The 19186-nt window shown below is 43.1% G+C and overlaps 1 protein-coding gene across 1 annotated transcript in view; it reads left to right on the forward strand.

The window, feature by feature from the left end:
• The window catches only part of BACH1 (BTB and CNC homology 1, basic leucine zipper transcription factor 1), a 22775-nt gene extending 17253 nt beyond the window's left edge, over nucleotides 1-5522 (forward strand). The window contains exon 5 of the mRNA XM_004675330.2: nucleotides 1993-5522. Within this exon, the coding sequence (XP_004675387.1) occupies nucleotides 1993-2451 (459 nt within the window). The 3' untranslated portion in view covers nucleotides 2452-5522. The remainder of the gene's footprint in view (nucleotides 1-1992) is intronic.
• The last annotated feature ends 13664 nt before the right edge of the window (nucleotides 5523-19186 follow it).

The following is a 19186-nucleotide window of genomic DNA, read 5'->3' on the forward strand; positions in this document are numbered from 1 at the left end:
TGATTTAAACAGTTGCATTAAAAGAAGATTAAAATACAGGGTGAAAGTGTGTATGGGATACTGGTTGAACATTTGGGGACTGTAGAGACAGGGATACTATGTCTCTAATGATTGTAGATGGTATCAGTGATACCATGTAGTGACTAAGTGGAACCGCTTTGTTTAATTGCCAGTTATTAAGCTGAGTGCTGTTGATGTGAAATTTGTGTTTTAAAATCAGTAAAATGAAAATCAGCTAACTACCTAGAAACCTAGCTATTTAGAAGCTAACTTCAAGCGCAGAAAGGGACAAATGGGAGCATTTCATTTATAGAAATGATGGTGGAGAATGTAGCGTTCCAGGGCTGTGCTGATTGCTTTCAGTTGGTTGTAAAGAAACCACCCGTTTGGGGTGTACTGGAGAGTATGTGCAGTAGGAGTATGAGAAATATTTGTGAAGTTTTAAACCATTTGTAGTCTTCATAGTGTCTGTAGGCTAAATAACAGTTCTAGTTTCCGGGAGAAACCCAAATATTTGTTCTTTGCTTAATCATATTTAAGGGACCAACTGACTGGTGCAAGTTTTCTGTTGCTATTTAGAACAGAGTCCTCCCAACTTTGACAGAGGAGTACTTGACTGAATATTGTGACTGAGGAAAAATATTTTTCATTTTTTTTCTGAAAGCTTTATTTTTATTATTTGATTAGAAGTTGGTGCTGATTGCATTAATTGTATTCCTTTTCTGGAGAGGTAGGCACTTATTCCTTACCCCCTAGGAATGTATAGACTCATTTTATCAGGAAACTATCAACTCGCAAACTTTCTGTAAGGAAAAATACACTTACTGGGCGTTGATCTTGTTCAAACACACATGTGTATATACACACAAACATATTCTTAACCTATAACCTATTTTTCAAAACAGAATGCTTGTATAAAAATCTGAATAAATGGGAGAATACTTTATAATATAAAAAGATTTAAAACTTTATATTCGTATCACATTGTCTAAAATATTAGAAAAACCAAAATATTGAAAAACTATTAGTCGTTAGATTTACAGTTTTATAAAAGAAGTTTAAAAGTGACAGTACTTTTATGCAAAGCAAATTTCTTCTTGCCATTTTAGCTATTTTTGTTATAGAAAACAATCTCTTTAAAGGATGTTAATTGTAGATTACCACTCTGAAATAAATTAATCTAAATGTTAACAGGCAACCTCACCTGTCAAGAATAAAGAGAGTTGTCATATTTTACAAGAAAAGCCTTTGACCGTCTGTCAACATTTAGTTATTCTGTCCTTAAAAGCAGTTGGGTTATTTGTTTTCCTGCTCATGCTAGATTGGACACATGCAGTGGCAGAGCAGGAAGGGTGACATGGATGAGGTTGACAGAGGACAGGCTGTCAGCAGCAGCAAGTGGTGGTGGGCAGGAGGGCAGAAACCAGGAAAACTTCTGTAAATGCTGCCATAGGCTTTCCAGAAGGGATTAAAAGTGAATAGAGTTATACATTATGAGCACTGTGCTATTTTGCCATGTTCCACTCAAAATGCCAGACCAGACTTGTTTATCTGCTATCCATAAATTCAAAAAAGCTCTGAAAATCCTTCAAGTTTGTCACAAACTTCTGGCTAAAATAACTAACCCAAACTGACATTAGCCTGTGTAGTCTTTATCCTACTGTCTGTGTTGCTTGCTATTTTAATGTATTTTATTTAAAAGTGTAATGATGTTTGATAATGATGTGGTACCCCAGACCCAGCTGCAGGAGTTATGTGGGTAGTCATTATTTTTTCTAAAATGTGAAAAATTCTGAATTCTAAGATACATCTAGGCCCTAGTTTTGGATGAAGGCTTATGGGCCTGAGGAAGTTAGTATGCTTTTGATTGAAGGAAGAATCCCATGTGATGCTATATAAGAAGAAGATTGCAGACAGGAGTGTTTGCTCACCTTAAAAATGTTGGTATGCTAATAAACACCGGTCACTGTGTTCTCTTTCCTGCCTTCACAGCAAAATGAGAAGGAGAGTCTGTTGAAGGAGAGAGACCACATTCTGTCGACTCTGGGTGAGACAAAGCAGAATCTAACTGGACTTTGCCAGCAAGTCTGCAAAGAAGCAGCTCTCAGTCAAGAACAAATACAGATACTCGCCAAGTACTCAGCCTCAGATTGCCCACTCTCATTTTTAATTTCTGAAAAAGGCAAAAGTACTCCTGACACTGAACTGGCATTGCCGTCGATTATGATTTCACCCGAGAAGCCTCCAGCTGTGCTGCCTGCTGGGGAGCAGAGCCCCTGTTACCCCCGCTCCCGTAGGAACCGAGAGGCAGGCTGCCCCCGGGCCCAGGAGTCCAGGCCCACCTCCAGCACCACCTCTGAGCCGGCAGGGCTGGTGGAGCAGTGTCGGCCGGGCGGCGGCATTTCGGATTTCTGTCAGCAGATGACTGATAAGTGCACTACTGATGAGTAAACTTGCACTCGCTGCCTTCACACCATCCACTTTTCCACTGAAGTTTCACCATTGTCTTGAAAGCCCAAAGGAAACCATCTGTTTCTTAACAGTATTGTGTTTTTCTCTCTAGTAGTTTGCTGTTAAGGGAATTCCTCTGAAGTCAACCCAGACTTCTTGGTTTCCACAAAGGGCTGCGGAAATGATTTTGCCTCCTGGACACTGAAAAAGCCCATATGAAATTATAGTAAGGCTTTAAGAGTCATGTTTTCAAAAATAATGACTATTAATAACTTTGGCCACTCTTCCAAAACATGCGAATGAATACTACAGCATATCAAATGACAACTTAAAACATCTGCAAAACATCCCCAGTTTAACAGTCTGACATGTTTGCAATACACTGGCTTAAAAGAACATTTCTCCCCAACCAGTGCCTGTAAGGATTCCTTCTACTTGGAAGTAAGGTGTCAGCTACTTGTGTAGCACTTGATCTCAACAGTGTGAAAAATAGAGAACAATCATTTTATACCTGAAGCTGAGAGCATTGACCAGAAGCAGAGGCGGTCACCCTGCGCTGCCAGTGTGCACCGACTGCCCGGGAACAGCTAGCAGGGCTGCTGGAGGCGCTGGGCCTCCTCGAGTCGACTGTCAGGAATTCTGGTTGCTATAGTCTCAAGTGTCCATTTCCCACTGGCCTTTTTTTCTCTTCAGTCTCCACGACATGGTGTGTCTGTCATGATCTGTTTCCTGACATTTTTGCCCCTTGGGAAGAAGGAATAGCATTCAGGGTGCATTGGAATGAATGAATGCATTGGCATCATTGGCCTCTCTGGAATTCTGAAGTCCTTGCCCTAACAGCCCTAACACTGAGCTGCTTGCCCTCCCACCAGAGGTCTCCCATGCAAAAAAATGAGACATAGGGAAAGGAAATTGTGTTTCCTCTTAGGAGTGGCAATTCACTTTTCACCCTGTTTTTGAAAACCTATGGTTTACCTGTAAAAAGCACTGTTGTAGATAATGTATCTGGAGCAATCATGTCGGTTTGTGAACTAAAATGAGACTTGATCTTTTTCCATGTGGACTTGAATCTGGCAACCTGCTTTAAGCTTGCTCTCTTCACCAACTCTGGTGTATAATGGCCACAGATCACCTTGATTTGAGCATTCTAAAATCAGTCTTTGTATTTATTCAGCTCCATTTTAAAATACAGTTTTTATAATCACCCCATAATACTTTGTAATGGTTCTTAGCCGTTCTGGTGTTACAGAATTGAAAACCCAATAAAATCAGTGGCCCTTCTCAGCAATTAAAAGATAAAATTGCATGTATTCATAGAAGTATTTGCAGCCCAGTTTTAGAGTACAAAGGAGTAGTTTGTGGTGGTGGGATTAGGAAGTACTTTGCACCAAGGTCAAATACCCAAGAGAGACAGAGGTGGTGTCCTGAGTCTAGGGAAAGGCCCATGTAGCCTTGCGGGAAACAGATCTGAAGCCTAGTGGGACCAGACAATGTTTCAGAGGACTTTGCCAAAGTTACACCTTCTGGTGGGAGGGAGGCGGGGAGAGAGTGCTAGTGCACTTCCAGTGATGTGTATGTATCTTGGTTATTAACTTAGTTGTAAGAAAAGACTTCTGGGCTTATTTTCTAGAGGCTCTATATGTACACTCAAGACCTTGTCAGGGAGAATGCTAATTCCATGATAGTGCATCCCGTGCTACAGAATCATTGTTTGTGCTCGTGTGCCTCTCCTCATGTAATGGTTTCTTTTTGATACTTGTCATTTAAATTTTAACTTCAATATGTAATATAACATTTTTTCTGGTTTACAAGATGTAAAATCTTACAATAAGCCAATGGAACCCTTGATTTCCTACCTCAGTGTACACTCAGTTATTTGTCATATCAATCTGTGGATGTGCAAATGTCACATGACCTTTGGCTTTTATTGCTGCTGTAAATAACTGCTTTGAAAGGTTACTTACTATTTTATGATAAAACCTAGTTGTTTCCAGAGCTTAAAGATGAATTTTAAGACCCTTGTTTTAAATGTATCTCTATACAAACAGGTTAACATTCTGGGTTTATTTTAATGTTATTCTGATTTATTGGCCAAGTGTAATATTTCTTACAATATAGCATTACTTTTACTAGCCAGCATGTAATACAAGTAACTACACTACCTCATTCCTCCATAGTTTTCAGGACAGAGAGATAAAAACATTTTTATCTTTGTCTTTTGGCCATAAGGTGGGGATGTTTTCTATATAACGCATAGCATTACGCATTTATGCCTATTTTAATATTAACTTCTAGAGAAGTTTTTTCTAAGAGAATTTATTTCAAGTTGATTTTTGTTTTTGAGGCTGCCGAAGACAAATGACAGGATTATGTGTATACAGTGTATATCTCTTCCTTCATGCAACATTTTGGAAAGGTGGTTTTCAGTTTGTATATTGCATATTTACATGATTATTTTTCCTTATGTTATACATTGGCATTCTCAGTGCTTGATCATTTTTAAGAATTTATTATGTCTAATAAAAGAACATTACCATAAAATTCATTTTCATCATTTGAATTCTGTAACTACCGCAGATTAGTTGTTATATTCAGAACAAATGTGGATATGAGTCTTGGTTCTCCATTTTACAACAGTTTATTGTAGCTCAATGCTTACCCAATTTTAAATAAGGAATCACATGTGTTTGATGCAGTACACGATGCAGGTTGCATATGGACACTCGGGCCACATTAACTTGGAAAAAATAGCAAACAAATGGCAATGTTATGATAAATTCTCAGGTGAATTTTTTTTTCAGTTAAGAAACATCTATTTTGAATTTGTAAATATTTTAAGTGTTTTATTAAGGCATGTAAATTCTGTTCTTTGAAATCTGCTGTTCAGAATGAAGATTTAAAGCCATACGGTAGTCAAAGGTAGCATACTGATTGTAAAATAAACATAACATTATTGATTTTTTTTGTATCTTTCATATAATTTTCTAACATTGCAATAAAACCACTAAACATGTATCCATATCTTAAGATCCTGTTTCATTAAAACTAAACTTTACCTAGCACTTAATTTACATTTTCTTCCCTCATGAGCTTTTCCAGATGTAGTAAAACTATACATGCTAGATGTTGGTAATAAAATGCCAGTTTAAAAAATTCTCTAAGATTTCTTCTAATTGAATAGAACTGTACACTCCATTTGTTCACCTCATGTAAATTACTAATTTCAGTCTTTTGCTCAGTAATCATTATGGCTGGCATTTTATATAAGGGAATCTTTAATTGATGATCAGGCTGACAAGAAAAAAATTAAATCCTAGCACTCATGTTTAAGGAAGCTCAGATTTTAACCTTGCTGTAACTGACTTAATTTCAGTCTTTCGTTGAGACTTTTTAAGGGGCACACTTTCTGGCAGTCCTTTGTTTTTAAAAACTTGTGGCCTGAACTGTAGCATGTCCTGTTCACTTAATCAGGTGCTCGTAGCTTGGCTTTGAGCAGCTGTTCAGAGCCACTGCCTGTCCAAAGCGTGATTTCTGGTCTAGTGTAGTGACTCAGTGCATCCCAGGTGACAGGCAATTCCCAGAGACTGAAATAGTGGGGGCAGGATTTAACAGGTAGATGCCAGAGATTCTGCAGTCTTTACAACAAGGTTTTACTCACCCAAGATTGCAGCTGTGCCAGCACTGACACACCCAGAGTAACAGTGGAGTCAAGACAACCTGAAGGAAAGGGCTCAGGAGACAGTGTGACAGCTATGAGGATTCATAGAGGGTGTAAGAGAAGAGAAATTTCACAAGACTGCGGTTTCCATCTGAGTTGGTATAATTGTGTCAGCTCAGATCGGGCGACGAGGCACAGGACTTGTGAGTGGGAGGGCCCGGCCCAAATGGGAAGCTCCATGAAGGCAGGACCCTATGCATGGCCTGTTACTGGGGTCCCCAGCATCTGTGTTTGGACCTACTGACCAAATCATTGAGGACCTGAGTTCTGATATTAAGGACTGTAAGAACAAAGAACTATAAATTGTGAATATTGAGGTTTCTGGGTGGTGGTGGATGGGGGTGGAAGGGCAATGAAAAGTACACTCTCCCTTGCCAGAGTTTTGGACCACTCGAGAAATAAAAAGGCAGTGGGTTGAGGTTCGTATTGCTACAGGAGGCAGGTTGGATGTGGCCAAACCATGGGGCCCCTGATTATTGATTAGAGTCAACTAGCCCCTTCCCAGGGCCAGTAGGAGTAAAGGGATACAGAATCCAGGTGGGTGTCAGGAAAATCCCCTGGAAACCAGGATTAGGAAAGGGTGCTCCTTATGCTCAGCTTTTAACAATTTCTTGAAACATTGGGTTACATGCTGTGCCACTTCTCAACTCACTAATCACCTGGAGGAGGGGAGCAAAGTTGTGCTCAGCCTGTGAGGACACTCCCCCAGGACCAACCTTTATTACCTGGCAGTCACTTTCCAGGCCTCTCAGAGGACTCTGAATCAGATCCAAAAGGTACAAGAAGTAAATTAACTCAGGACTACTTGGTACTACACTTAAGCATTTTAAAGGTATTTTATTGGAATAACACTGCATTATTATAACATTTTAGTTTCAGGTGTGCATCCTCAAGAATTACATGGGTATGTATGTACTTCATGAAGTTCACCAAGTGTCCAGTCTGCTCTTCACGACCATCCCCTTTGCCCTGATTTTCCCACACTCATCCCTTACCTTCTGTGGCCACTAATTGGACGTTATTTTTGTTTTATTCTGTTCATCTGTATTTTTTTAATATGCTGCATGAGTGAAGTCATGTGGTACCTGTCTTTGGTTTATTTCACTAAACATAATTTCCTCAAGATCCATCCATGTTACAAGTGACAAGATTTCATCTCTTTTTTTTGTAGATGAGTATATTTCCTATATAGTGTATATATACATCACATCTTCGTTACCTATTCATTTAGCATTGTTAGGTTGTTTCCAGCGCTCGGTTACTGTAAATAGTGCTGCAGTAAACATGGGAGTGTGCATGTAAATTGTGTGTGTGTGTGTATGTATACTTGCATACACACATAACATTTACACACACATAGGTATACATGTACAAATATATCTTCAAATTAGTGTTTTGGAATTTTTGGGTAAATATCTAGAAGTAGGATAACTGGATCATTTTTTTTTAAAGATTTATTTATTCATACAGAACTGGGGTACAGCCAGAGATGCGGAGGGTGAGAGGATTCACCAGAGACAGTGGGGAGCAGAACAGACAGATCGACGAAGTACACTGCTGAGGGGAGCAGCGGGCGGGCCAGGAGAGGTCTGCTGTGCCATGTGGATCTCTGGGGCAGCCGGGAATCGAACTCATGCGGAAGTGGTTTAAGCTTCTAAGTGCTGTGCTTTAACCCACTGTGCCACCAGGGAGGGCCAGGATAACTGGATCACAAAGAATTTCTACTTGAGAAATTTTTGAAAGAATTTCCATGCTGCTTTTCATAATGGCTGCATCAATTTATAGTCCCTTTTCTCCACATCATCCGCATCCCTAGCTCCCTACTACCTCACTGTCCACTGAAATTTATTGGAGATTCTGTTATGAGACTAAATTCCAACATGAAAGGATTCCCATTAAAAAATGCACGAAGCACTGCCTGGCGGCCCAAAGTTTAAAGCACAGCACTGTGAAGCTGTCCACAGTCATGCAGCAGAGTTTGATCCCTGGCCAGGGAGCTGACCCACATAGTGTGGCAGACATTGCCTGTCTCGCCCACTGCTTCCCTCAGCAGTTTATTTCAGTCAGTTTGCCTGTTTCTGCTCCCTACTCTGTCTCTGGTGAATCTTCTCGCCCCCTGCATCTCTGGCCTGTACCCCAGTTCTTGTATGCATAAGTAAACCTTAAAAAATGCATGAAAGGTAATCCAATAATAAAATGCTAGCAACATAATTGCCCCCAAAATTTCCAGAAATCCTGTCCCATGATCAAACCTTTAGGAGAAAACAGTTCAAAGATTAAATCCCTTTTTCAAATTAAAACCTAAAGAGAATATCTAAAGTCATTCAGTATATTCATACTATAAAAACTTAAATGAGCCCCAAAACTATCCTTCTAAATTTCTCATTTGGATCAGCCTGAGAGGTTTTTTGTTACTGGATGGAGCTGAGAGTTTTACAAAAGCTATAGCTGGAATTGTCTCTCATGGGGTTGAAGTTCCTACAGGGCCACAGAAGGATATTGAAGGTCAAGTTGATGGCGTGCCTACTTTTTAAGAGTCTGAGGATTTACCACAAAATTGTCACAGTGTTGGTCCCACAACCATGCTTGTTTCTCAGCAAGCCAGTTCCCAGGCACGGCGCCGTCATCCAGGCAAAACTGTCCTCTGAATTCCGTACTGAGTGCTACAAGGACCTTCCTTGGTGGAAACAGTGACATCTGAAAAGATGGGGGTCGTCTTGGCTTCGGCTTCCCCAAGATGCCTGGAACTCACTGCTTTTCATTTTAATCTCAGTTGGCAGGACTCGCAGTTTGTTTTTGAAAGTTTGCTTTGCTCGTTCCTGGGGATGGGGTAGAGAGGAGGATTCACATCACATGACATCCCATTGACATTTTCCTTCCAGGGAGATATTTCTGGCACCCAGGATGGACTGAGTGAGGGCTCCGGGTGCACACTCCTGTAGAAAAGCATTCTCAAGTCTCAGCCACGTGGGTGCTCAGTCTGTGCCCTTGGGGTATAATGCTTCAACCCAAGAAAGCTGCCTCCTAAAGATGGTTTCTCCATTCCTTGGATTTGACAACCCAGAGTCTGTGGGTGAGTCCAAGACAAGCTCATCTTCCTCCCCTCCTTGGGCCTGAGCAAGGGGATTGCTGGTAGTGGGTATAGCAGCCACCTGGTTAAAATCCAGAACTGCCCAGCATTCTGAAGGGCGTTGGCTCCCCATGGCCTTGAAAACAGCCGGAAAGCAGCACCTGTGACTCCCGGCTCTGCTGAGAGGCCTTCCAAGTCTCCCAGGAGCTGTAGCTGTGGTGCTTGTGGTTGCCTCCTGGACTTCTGCAGCCTGCCCGTGGGTTTATGCCACGCCGTACCCCTTTCTAAGATGTTTTGCAGCCCTCTTGGGGGAACGTTTCTGCCAGCTGAAATCTAGGCTGCAGGTAGTAAACTCCAGTAAATGGACACTGACAGGCATCAAGGGGAAACAGATGTACGGGTTCTCCCCATGTGATTCCCTTCCACACCTCTGAACACGTGCCACTCTGGGTACAGGAGGTGCTGTTCTTAACTTTCCTAGAATAACTGTTGTAATGACTGGAGAGTGGCTTGTTTTCAAATGGGCACGGATGCTGTCTGTGATCACTGGGTGCGTCTCTATTCATTCTGAGTCATGTTAGTCTCTTGGCCTCACTTCAGCATTTGTGAGGCCCTACAGGAATCAGATGCTTCCAGTGAGTGACAGCCGTCTGGTGAGAGACAGCCCACACCACTGTTGAGGGCCCACTGCCTCTTCCTTAACATGCCCACACAGCCTTTTCAAAGCCCCAACAGGGGAAGCTGGTCTTTAACAGACAGTTCCATTCTGTGAGGAAAGCTTCATAGCCACAGTGACCCTCTAGATTAAAAATGTTTGTGTGCTGGTCTCAAACCTCTCACCTGTGCCAACTGCACCAGCATAAAAACCCTCTGAGGCTAATCCAATCTCCCCTCTGCCCCCCATCCTCCAAAGTTTTAATTCCCCAGCCTCCACCAGTGTTCCACAGGTTCCAGAACACAGGTATGTTGAACTACCTGAATTTTTTTTTTTTAAATATCCAAAAGGGTGAGTTTATTATTTAAAAAGTGAAAGGGAGGAAGAAAAGGATGTTTGCATAGACACAAGTAAGGCAGGAAGAGTTGCCCAGAAAGGGACTGGTTAGGAAAATGAGAAGAGATAGTTACAGGCAGGCAGGAGAAAGGCCCAAATTCTTTTTCTTCTGACTTTGAGTTCTCAGTGTCACTAAACCCTGTTCCTTCCATATTTCCAGAGTTTCCAGAGGACCATTTCATACTCCCTTCCTGAGTGATGAACAATTAGAGAAATAATAAAATGAAGGACTGGTAGATGAAAAACCAAAGTGAAGCCTTAATGGTGGATAACGAGTAGCAAAGAAATGATTTCGAGTGAAGACGAAGGGGATTAGCATATTGTCCTCATCAGGGTTTTTCCTCATTGTTACATTTTCTGACTCCTAGTGTCTGTAAAGAGAGATGTCTCCCTCAGCCTCGCCGCATAGCGAGACTACCTCTACCCCCATAAGTGTGCTATGGGGAGGCGAGAGAAACTGGGGCTACAAGTCATCCCTCAGGGCCTTTGTTCCAAGACCCCCCAGTGGATGTCTGAACCTCGAGTAGTACCAATCCCTGTGCGTGCTATTATTCCTAATATTCCTAAGCAGACACACCTGTGATAGACATCTCACTTTGAATAGTGTACTGTAAACTTGGGGAGCCTGGGGCAACTTAGTTGGTAGGTCTTTACCCAAGTGCTTATGAATACAGAACATAACAGGCTTACATTCCTGTAAGAAGTGAGGAGTGAGGAGTGAGGGAGTGAGGAGGTGGGGGAGGAGAGAATATGAGAGAATATGAGAACCCTCAGCTGGCAGTGGCAGGGGGCTGTCTCCCTAGCTCAGATAGTGTCCACTGAGCAGAGACTGAGGTCCACGCCAAAGCCACACTTCGCTAGGCTAACTGGTGGATTTTCCACTCACACCCCTCTTCGTCCAGGTGTCAGTGTGCTTAAGATTCAACAGCAGGCACACACAAAAAGGTTAACGATGGGCTTATTTACAAGACAAAGGGAAATGAATAATTCAGGGAAAGAGAGAGAAGTTGATGAATGCATCCTACTGGTTACCCTATCCTGAAACCCCAGTAACACTCTGTAAACCAGTGAGGAGCCAAGAGACAAGCTAGGAGTCATGAGCCAGGATATGCAGTAATGTTGCTTTTTTTTTTTTTTTTTCAGCAGAGCTAACATGTGTTTCCATTTTTCACTCCCCTTGATACCAACACAGTAATATTTACTACTCATGAGTCTATTTTTGTATAACTTAAGTAGGAATTTTGTCTGCTTTAACCAAAGAAATTGGAGATGTGGCCTTGACTGGCATTCTCCAGGAAGTTCAAATAGAGCTGACCCAAGAAGAGGAGAAACTGCTGCTTTGTTTTAGGATGCCAGAGACCTCCAAAGAAGGTGAGGAAGCTGGCCTCCATTGGCAGGACTGGACAACCCAGAAAAATAAATAAGTCCTGGTAACCTGAGGAGAGGAAGCCCCAGGTGGAGTCTGCTGAGACCGATGTTGCTCCTGAAGCCTACCGATGTAGACCAGACAGCGACAGTTTGCTCTGAGCCTGTATGGAGGCCTCCAGCAAGCCAACTAAAAATTGCTGTTTGATTATTCTGCCCTGTGATTTTATGCAAAAATAGAAAAATGGTTAAAAACAAAAGAGCAGCTTGAGTTTGCAAATAGTTTGCATATTGTTGGATAAAGTTGGAGATCAAGATTGAGAGAATTTGCTTCTAAAAAAGTTAAACCAGTTTTTAAAGACTTTTTTGTTTGTTTGTTCCTGCGATTTTGATATATATGCCAGAAGTTTTTTCTTTTCACATGCACCAATGGACTATTTTCCAGTAATCACTGTCGTGCTGGGTATTCATGGACAATGCTGGTTGGTGACTGATTGCTGCTTCTGTTGCATACACTGGAAACCTTAATGAGACTATCTCTGAAGACTACACCCTAAAATCTGTGCCACCATAGGCATGGTGTATAGAAGTAAAAAGGGGGGGTTGTAGTAATGGGGGGGGCAGGAAAAGGGGAGATTCCAGGTTCTGCTGAGCAGGGAAGAGAAGAATCTGGAGGGGAAACTGAGAGGCCAGAATGATGGAGGCCAGGGTGGAGGCCAGAAGGAGACCTGAGGGAGGCATGTGGAGCAGACATGTGAAGAAGTGGCTCTTGTTTCTGGGTCCTGGGCTGGTTGAAACAGATGTGGGTAAGAGACCCCTGGGGTGGTTTACTATGGCAGCGTGCATCTGGATTTTGCTTTTGCTTTTTTCTTCTCAGACTTGTCTGGCCATTTCTGACCCTTTTCTATAGGTCCCCGTGGGAAGGTGTTTTAGGCTTGTGGCGGTTTTCAGGACTTGCTTTGGGGGATGGGTAACTTAGGTGTTTGATTTAGACTCTATATCCTTTGTCTTTTCTGTATTATACACAAATTGTATTAAAGTAGGTCTTTTTTAAAAAAAAAATAGGTACTTTTTTTTGTTGTTTTAAAGATCTGTTTATTTATGCTTACAGAACTGGGGTACAGGCCAGAGATGTTGTGGGTGAGAGGCTTCACCAGAGACAGAGTAGGGAGCAGAACAGGCAGATTGACTCAAGTACACTGCTGAGGGGAGCAACGGGCGGCTCAGGAGGGGGTCTGCCACACCATGTGGGTCAGCTCCCTGGCAAGAGATTGAACTCATACTGTGTGGCTTCGGAGAGCTTCATAGTGTGGTGCTTTAACCTGTTGTGCCACCAGGGAGGACCCTAAAGTAGTTCTTATATGTTTTGTCTTAATCAGCGGATAGCAGAACCTATTTAGAGTGGGCAGGTTTGGGGGTTCAGGGTACTCCTCTCACTGCCCTGTAACATAACCAGTAGTGTTACCGAACGCCAGTCTCAGTTTCCCTCAGCCAATGAAAGGAAACAGAGTTTGAGGAAAAGGAAAGTGGTTTTATTTGTCGACAAATGAAGAGGGCAGCAGACTCATGTCCAAAAGACCACCGTCCAGCTCTTTGCCAAGTTACAGGGCTGTTTATGCAATGTTCCACAAAGAAAAGGGGAGGTGGGCGAGAGTCCGCAAAGTAAAAGTTAGTGCTGCGATGGAGACCAGTGGGCACCAGCCTTTATTTACACAAAGACAAACAAAAATGGGGAATCAGCAAGAGTGATGGGGAGGGGGCGGGGGCAGCACGGGGAGGAAGAGGAGTCGGTGCTCGCCAGCTTTCTCACTGTTTTGTTTGGGATTCCTTTCCTTGACCCTACACCTGTCAAGAGAAGAGAAACTGCAAGGAAAGGAGAGAAAAAAAAAAAGTAAACCCATAGTCAACTAAGAGCTCTGGGAAGACCAATTCCGTCATAAATTTGTCAGAGGAGGCAAATCCGCAAATGCTCATCTGAGAGCCCATTTACTGTTTCACTAGCTCTGCCCCTGTTTCTCAGCAGCCCCCTCAGGGTTGGAGTCTGAAAAGCTTTCTAGCATGGAGCTGGCTGTGGACACCATATGCCTATTCAGATATTGTGCTTTGCTGTTTCTTGTATGCAACTTGTAATAAAAGACCTGGTCGCAGGCAGTGGAGCTGTGGGTGATGGAGGACCGCGGTAGGGGGAGACAGGCATATCCTAAGAGGAAAGCTGACTGGTGCTGAGCAGAGAATGACTAATTATTGGGCACACAGTCATCATTTAGGTTCAGAGGAGTAATGAGGTTAAGGGCAAGGTTAATGGCAGATGGTAGTGTGGAATCACGGGGGGGTGGGGGGGAGGCTTTGAAAAGTTTGCAAAAAGAAACAGCAAGCTACCGAGAGAGAAGCAGCCCCCAGTGAAAGCCGGACCTTACTCTGCCATCCTTCACTGCACACTGATGCAGCAGTTTCAGGTTAAAAACAAAGCATTGTGCTTGTACTTAACCTCAAAGATTTCTTTTCCACTGCTCACAGGTGTTACCTACACTCTGAAGTATAAACGAAGTGGTAACAGAAGGGGCTTAAAATAATTGAATACTGCACATTCCTTTTGCACTGAAATATGGCCGCTTTTCAGCCCACACTGCTTTTCCTTCTCTCTTAGTTTACATTTAATCACTGCCCAGAGGCCTTAACAGTTAATTTCCTTCTTTCTGGACACCGGACCTAAATAATTTTCTAAATACCATCTTGATATACAGGTTTCTGATATGCTACTCATTTCTTGTAAGGAGATCCTGTTAATAATGACTTGAGCACTATTTAATTTGAATATATCCACTAAAGAAAAACCTTGTTGTTCCATCTTAAAGTTTATTTTTGCTTTGGGTTGTTAATCTCTAGGAATTTTCCTTTGTGGCATAACTGTGTGTTCTGCTTGCTTTGATAACCTTAAGCAAAAAGGATGAACACTTAGTACCTTTAAAATAAATTTTTTTTTTAAGAAAGATCTTCCAAATGCCATGTTTTGGCCTTGCTTGAGCTTTCTATCTGGTATTTGGAAGACCCCAACTATGGTGCTCAGCACTTGACCTTTAAGGGGTCTGTTGTAAAACTGTGCACAATCTGATCAGCCAGCAAGTCTTTCATACCATTCCTGGAATACCAGACCTCTGCTCAGATACCAAATGGGTGGCTTCTTAATGTGGCATCAAGGCGGGGTGTGGGGGGTTGTCAAAATTTACAAGAATGAGGAGTGGACCATGTAATAGATTATGGGGATCCAGCTGCTAAGATCAGATAGGAGCATTTAGTGAGTGCAGTTAGTGGGCCGGCCTTGTGTTTTCTCGGGTCTGGGAGGAAGCAGACAGCTGCAAACATACTTAAAATAGGCTACATATGAACACTTAGGGACTTGAAGGAACTGTGCCAACTTAAGGCCATGTCTTAAACACAAATCCAGAGCTTCTCAGCAAGGAGACAATGGAGACAAATAGGACATGGATGCAGTTAGACAGACCTAGTTCTGAGGCCTAGTTTTGAAGTTTAATCATTGTACAACCACAGAAGAGAACCTGGTTTCTCCAGACAGGGTTTCTATATCTGCACATTTCCATCATGGGTTTGCTGACCCTTGAGATAAAAATATGATTAACTCAAACTTCTGTTCACACTCTATGAAAATCCACATCAACCAACTCTTCAATACCTGTTTATTGAGTTCTCTTAAATGGGGGAGGGGAGGATTTGGGGAGTGCAGGTATGGGTGTTAATAGGAGGACTGGTTTACAGTCTCGTGGTGACCTTGTTTCAGATGCCAGCTTCCCTCATGTTAGGTGAGCTCATCAATTATCTGGTGCCCAATTTCATAGTTGGTTGATGGAAGCCTTTAAGCTCAACCAGTTCCTTTTTTGGTTGATGAAGGTCAAGTGTTTGGAGTAGTCCTGGGAAGATGTCTCTCACTCCTGGCCCTGTGAACAGTCTCTGGGAAGCACATCAGGATGAACTGAGCTGACTGGGTGGTTGGCCTTGACCAAGGAGATGAGCCGCAAAGGAAGAACTGTAAGTAGAAACCACGAGAAGGACAAGTGCCAGAGCTGGGGGAGAGAGGTCACCACATGCCTTGTTGTGAGAGGAAGCAAGTGAACTTCATGTGTGGACCTGCTAATCCTAAACTAATCCTAAGCGGCCTATCCAGCCTCCATTTTGTTACCTACAGTTCGGTATTCCTAAAACAAGGTCAGAACTGTCTGGTCATAGCCCAACCCTAGAAGGTGCCCTTCACATCAATGAAGAGCTCAAAGTTGACGGCATGCACAAACTTACTCCAGACTTGTCCAGGAACACCCTGGGGGCTGTTGACTGATGTATAACAAAGGACCCCTGAAGCTGATGAGTGGAATGTCTTGATAAGATTGAAATCAGGGCTTGATCTACAAACCAAGCTATCAGCAGATGAGAACAGTTCCACCCTTCCCCTGCTTCTTCTATTTTCCTGTCTCCTTTCCTGCATTCCCATCTGACTGGTTTATCAATACAAAGGCCAGGATCTTGCTCTTAAGCAGCATCCTACATATGTAGCCTGCTCCATGCCTCCCAGTTCTTTATCAGTGTGGGGTTGCCTGATGCAACATTCATGCAATTCACAAAACAGTGAGCAGGGCAAGGTCCTGGTGGGCTTGTCCCCAAGGGGAGGAACTATGGGCTCCTGCCTGGTACTGTAGTGTGGTCCAAAGTGACCCATTTTTAGAGTTTTCAGAAAAGAAGACAGCTAAATTTCTGTGTGGAACTATTCCACTTTTAAAAATAGTAGAAGGGCCTCCCTGGTGGTACAGGGTTACAGTCTCAGTGCTATCAAGCTATCACCATCCATTATAGCATAAGTTTGATCCCCAGCCAGGGAGGTGACCCAATGGTGCAGCAGACTTCTCTTGACCTACCCGCTGCTCCCCTCAACAGTGTATTTCAGTAGATCTGCCTGTTCTGCTCCCCACTGTCTCTAGTGAATCCTGTCAGCCCCTGTATTTCTGGCCTACACCTGAGATCTTGTATGCATAAATAAATAAAATAACTCAAAAAAATAATAAAACTATTCTAGTCAAAAACAAGATGATGTTCTTAGATTTGCCCAGTTTACCACCCGGGGTAAGTGTGAATAGCCACAGAATTAGTAGGAGTGGTGAAGGAAACTCAAAGCATTTTTGGATTGTATGTTTTGAGTTTTATCCAATTGTTACAGGGAAGGGAGAGAGGGGCACCCCTGAACCCTCAAACCTGCCTGATCCAAATAGGTTCTGCCATCTGCCACATCAAGACAAAACATATAAAACACTAATGAAAAGGGACTTTAATACAGTGAATATACACTACAGAACACAAAGAATATAGTTCCTAAATCAAACACCTGAAGTTACCCATCCCCTCATGGGCAAAAGTCAACTCAAAAGAGAATGGTCCAGAGCAAGGCCTGAAAGCCGCCACAAGACTAACGCACTTTCTGGCCGGGACTCATAGAAAAGGGTCAGACATGGTCAGACAAATCTGGGAGGAAAAGTGCAAAATCAAAATCAATATAAACACTGCCATAGTCACCTCCCTACAGGTATTTCACCCACATCTGCCTTAACCAGTCCAGGGTCAGGAAACAAGCACGGCTTCTTCATCACATGCTTGCTGCTCCATGTGGCTTCCTCAGGACTCCTTGTTTTCCATCCTGCTTCCTTCTTTTCTCTGATTCGTTCTCTTCTCTCCTTTTTCTCTGCTCAGCTCCACCCTCCTTCTGGGTGGGGCAGGGAATCTGGACCTTCCCTTTTTCCTAGGGACCCTCTGTTACACAATGACTATATAAATATATAACTGAAAGCTTTAGTTTTTATTTTATGTTCTAATGTAAACTGTGGCATGAAGTCAAGTGCTAATCAAATGGGAACAGATTCTTCTCTATGTCCTACTTCAGTTCTGGTGGTTGGGAAAGGTTTTAACCTTTCTGTCTCTCATGGAACTGGTTTCCAGAATTCACTTTACAACGACCTTCTCTGCAATGCTCTTCACCTACATCTCCACCATCAAGCAGAGATTCTAGCCATGGTGTCTTTGACATTCCATCCATTGAAATATGAGGTCCATATCCCTCTCCTTTATATTTGGGTGAATGTGTGTATGTTTTGACCAGCAGCATATACCACTAGGGAATTGATTTTCTCGTGCATCTTTCACTTTTACCCCCAAAATTCTTGCTCTTGGGATGTTGGGTCTCCATGACCAAGTTCAATTACTCTCAGGTCACCCCACTGTGAGAAAGCCTGAGTCACATGGCAACCCCATGTGTTGGGACAGGCACTGACAGTACCAGATGAGTCTGACACTCAGTTGATGTCATTTTGGAGTTATTGGGGACCCTTGGATTCACTTTGGGATAGGTTTCTTCAGAGCTTCCCTTTCAGCGGAATGTGGCGAGTTCCCAGGCAAGTTTCTCCATGAGACAGACACTCAGTTATATTTAAAGAGCAGGTTTTTTAGGGAGAAGGACAGAGGAGTAAAGGACACTTGCATAGACACAAGCGGGCAGGGAGAGCTGCCCCAAAGGGACAGGTTTGCTGAGTGAGGCCTGTGTGTTTGTGGGCGAGTGGCCTTAGGAGAGCGGCCTCAGCTGAGGGAAGTCAGTGAAGTCCCCGCAGGTGCAGTCACAAGCAGACAGGTGGCTGCTGCCCTGCAGGGGGAGAGCGTGGGTGGAAAGACACACCTGCATAGTCACAGGTGGGCAGACTGCTGCCCTGGGCAGGGCAGAGACTGTCTGATAGAGCCCTTTACTCTTTGGGAGGGGCTCACTCCTTTGTAGAGTGGCCTGTTTGCTGCTGATTTTTGGATAATTATGTAGAATCCTGAAGGGATCTGAGATTTCACAATCTCTGTATCTTTAACCTCAGGTCTGTGCTTCTGACATTCCCTCCAGCAGTCTGATACATGAGTCTGATACCTGCTTGGGCCTCAGGCCTTGTGATAAGGCGCTAAGTGTCTTGACTTCTATGACTGGGTCATGTTAGTTCCTTCTGCTCCCACCTCCTTGCATGAGTCAGGTTTTAACCTTCTGATGTCTCCTTCAGGTTTTCTATTCTTTTCCTCCATCACAGTTACTCTAGACTGTCAGAGATGTGAGGAAAGAAGCCTCCAGATGATTCTAACCCCTAGTCATTCTGTAACAGGTACAGGTTTCATGGACTCTACCCCCACTCCAGATACTGGAGCTACTAATCCCATCAATACCAAGGAGAAGCATGCTGGGACGTGAGGGCGGAGCTGAACAGCCAGATTGGGCTAAAACCGGACATGTGGTCTTTGGGGGTCACTTGGCCTGGTGATTCACGTTGGTCATTGTGTTATAGGGCACCTCAATTCAGAGAGAGGCACCCCTGAAGTCCCAAAACCTGCCTGCTCTAAGTGGGTTCTGCCATCCGCCGCAACAAGACAAAACATATAAAGCTTTAATGAAAAGTGACTTTAATACAGTGAATATACAATATGAAACACAAAGAATATAACTTCTAAATCA

This window comes from Condylura cristata, unplaced genomic scaffold (genome assembly GCF_000260355.1).
Source record: "Condylura cristata isolate star-nosed mole 26May11 unplaced genomic scaffold, ConCri1.0 scaffold00003, whole genome shotgun sequence".
Taxonomy (NCBI): Eukaryota; Metazoa; Chordata; class Mammalia; order Eulipotyphla; family Talpidae; genus Condylura; species Condylura cristata.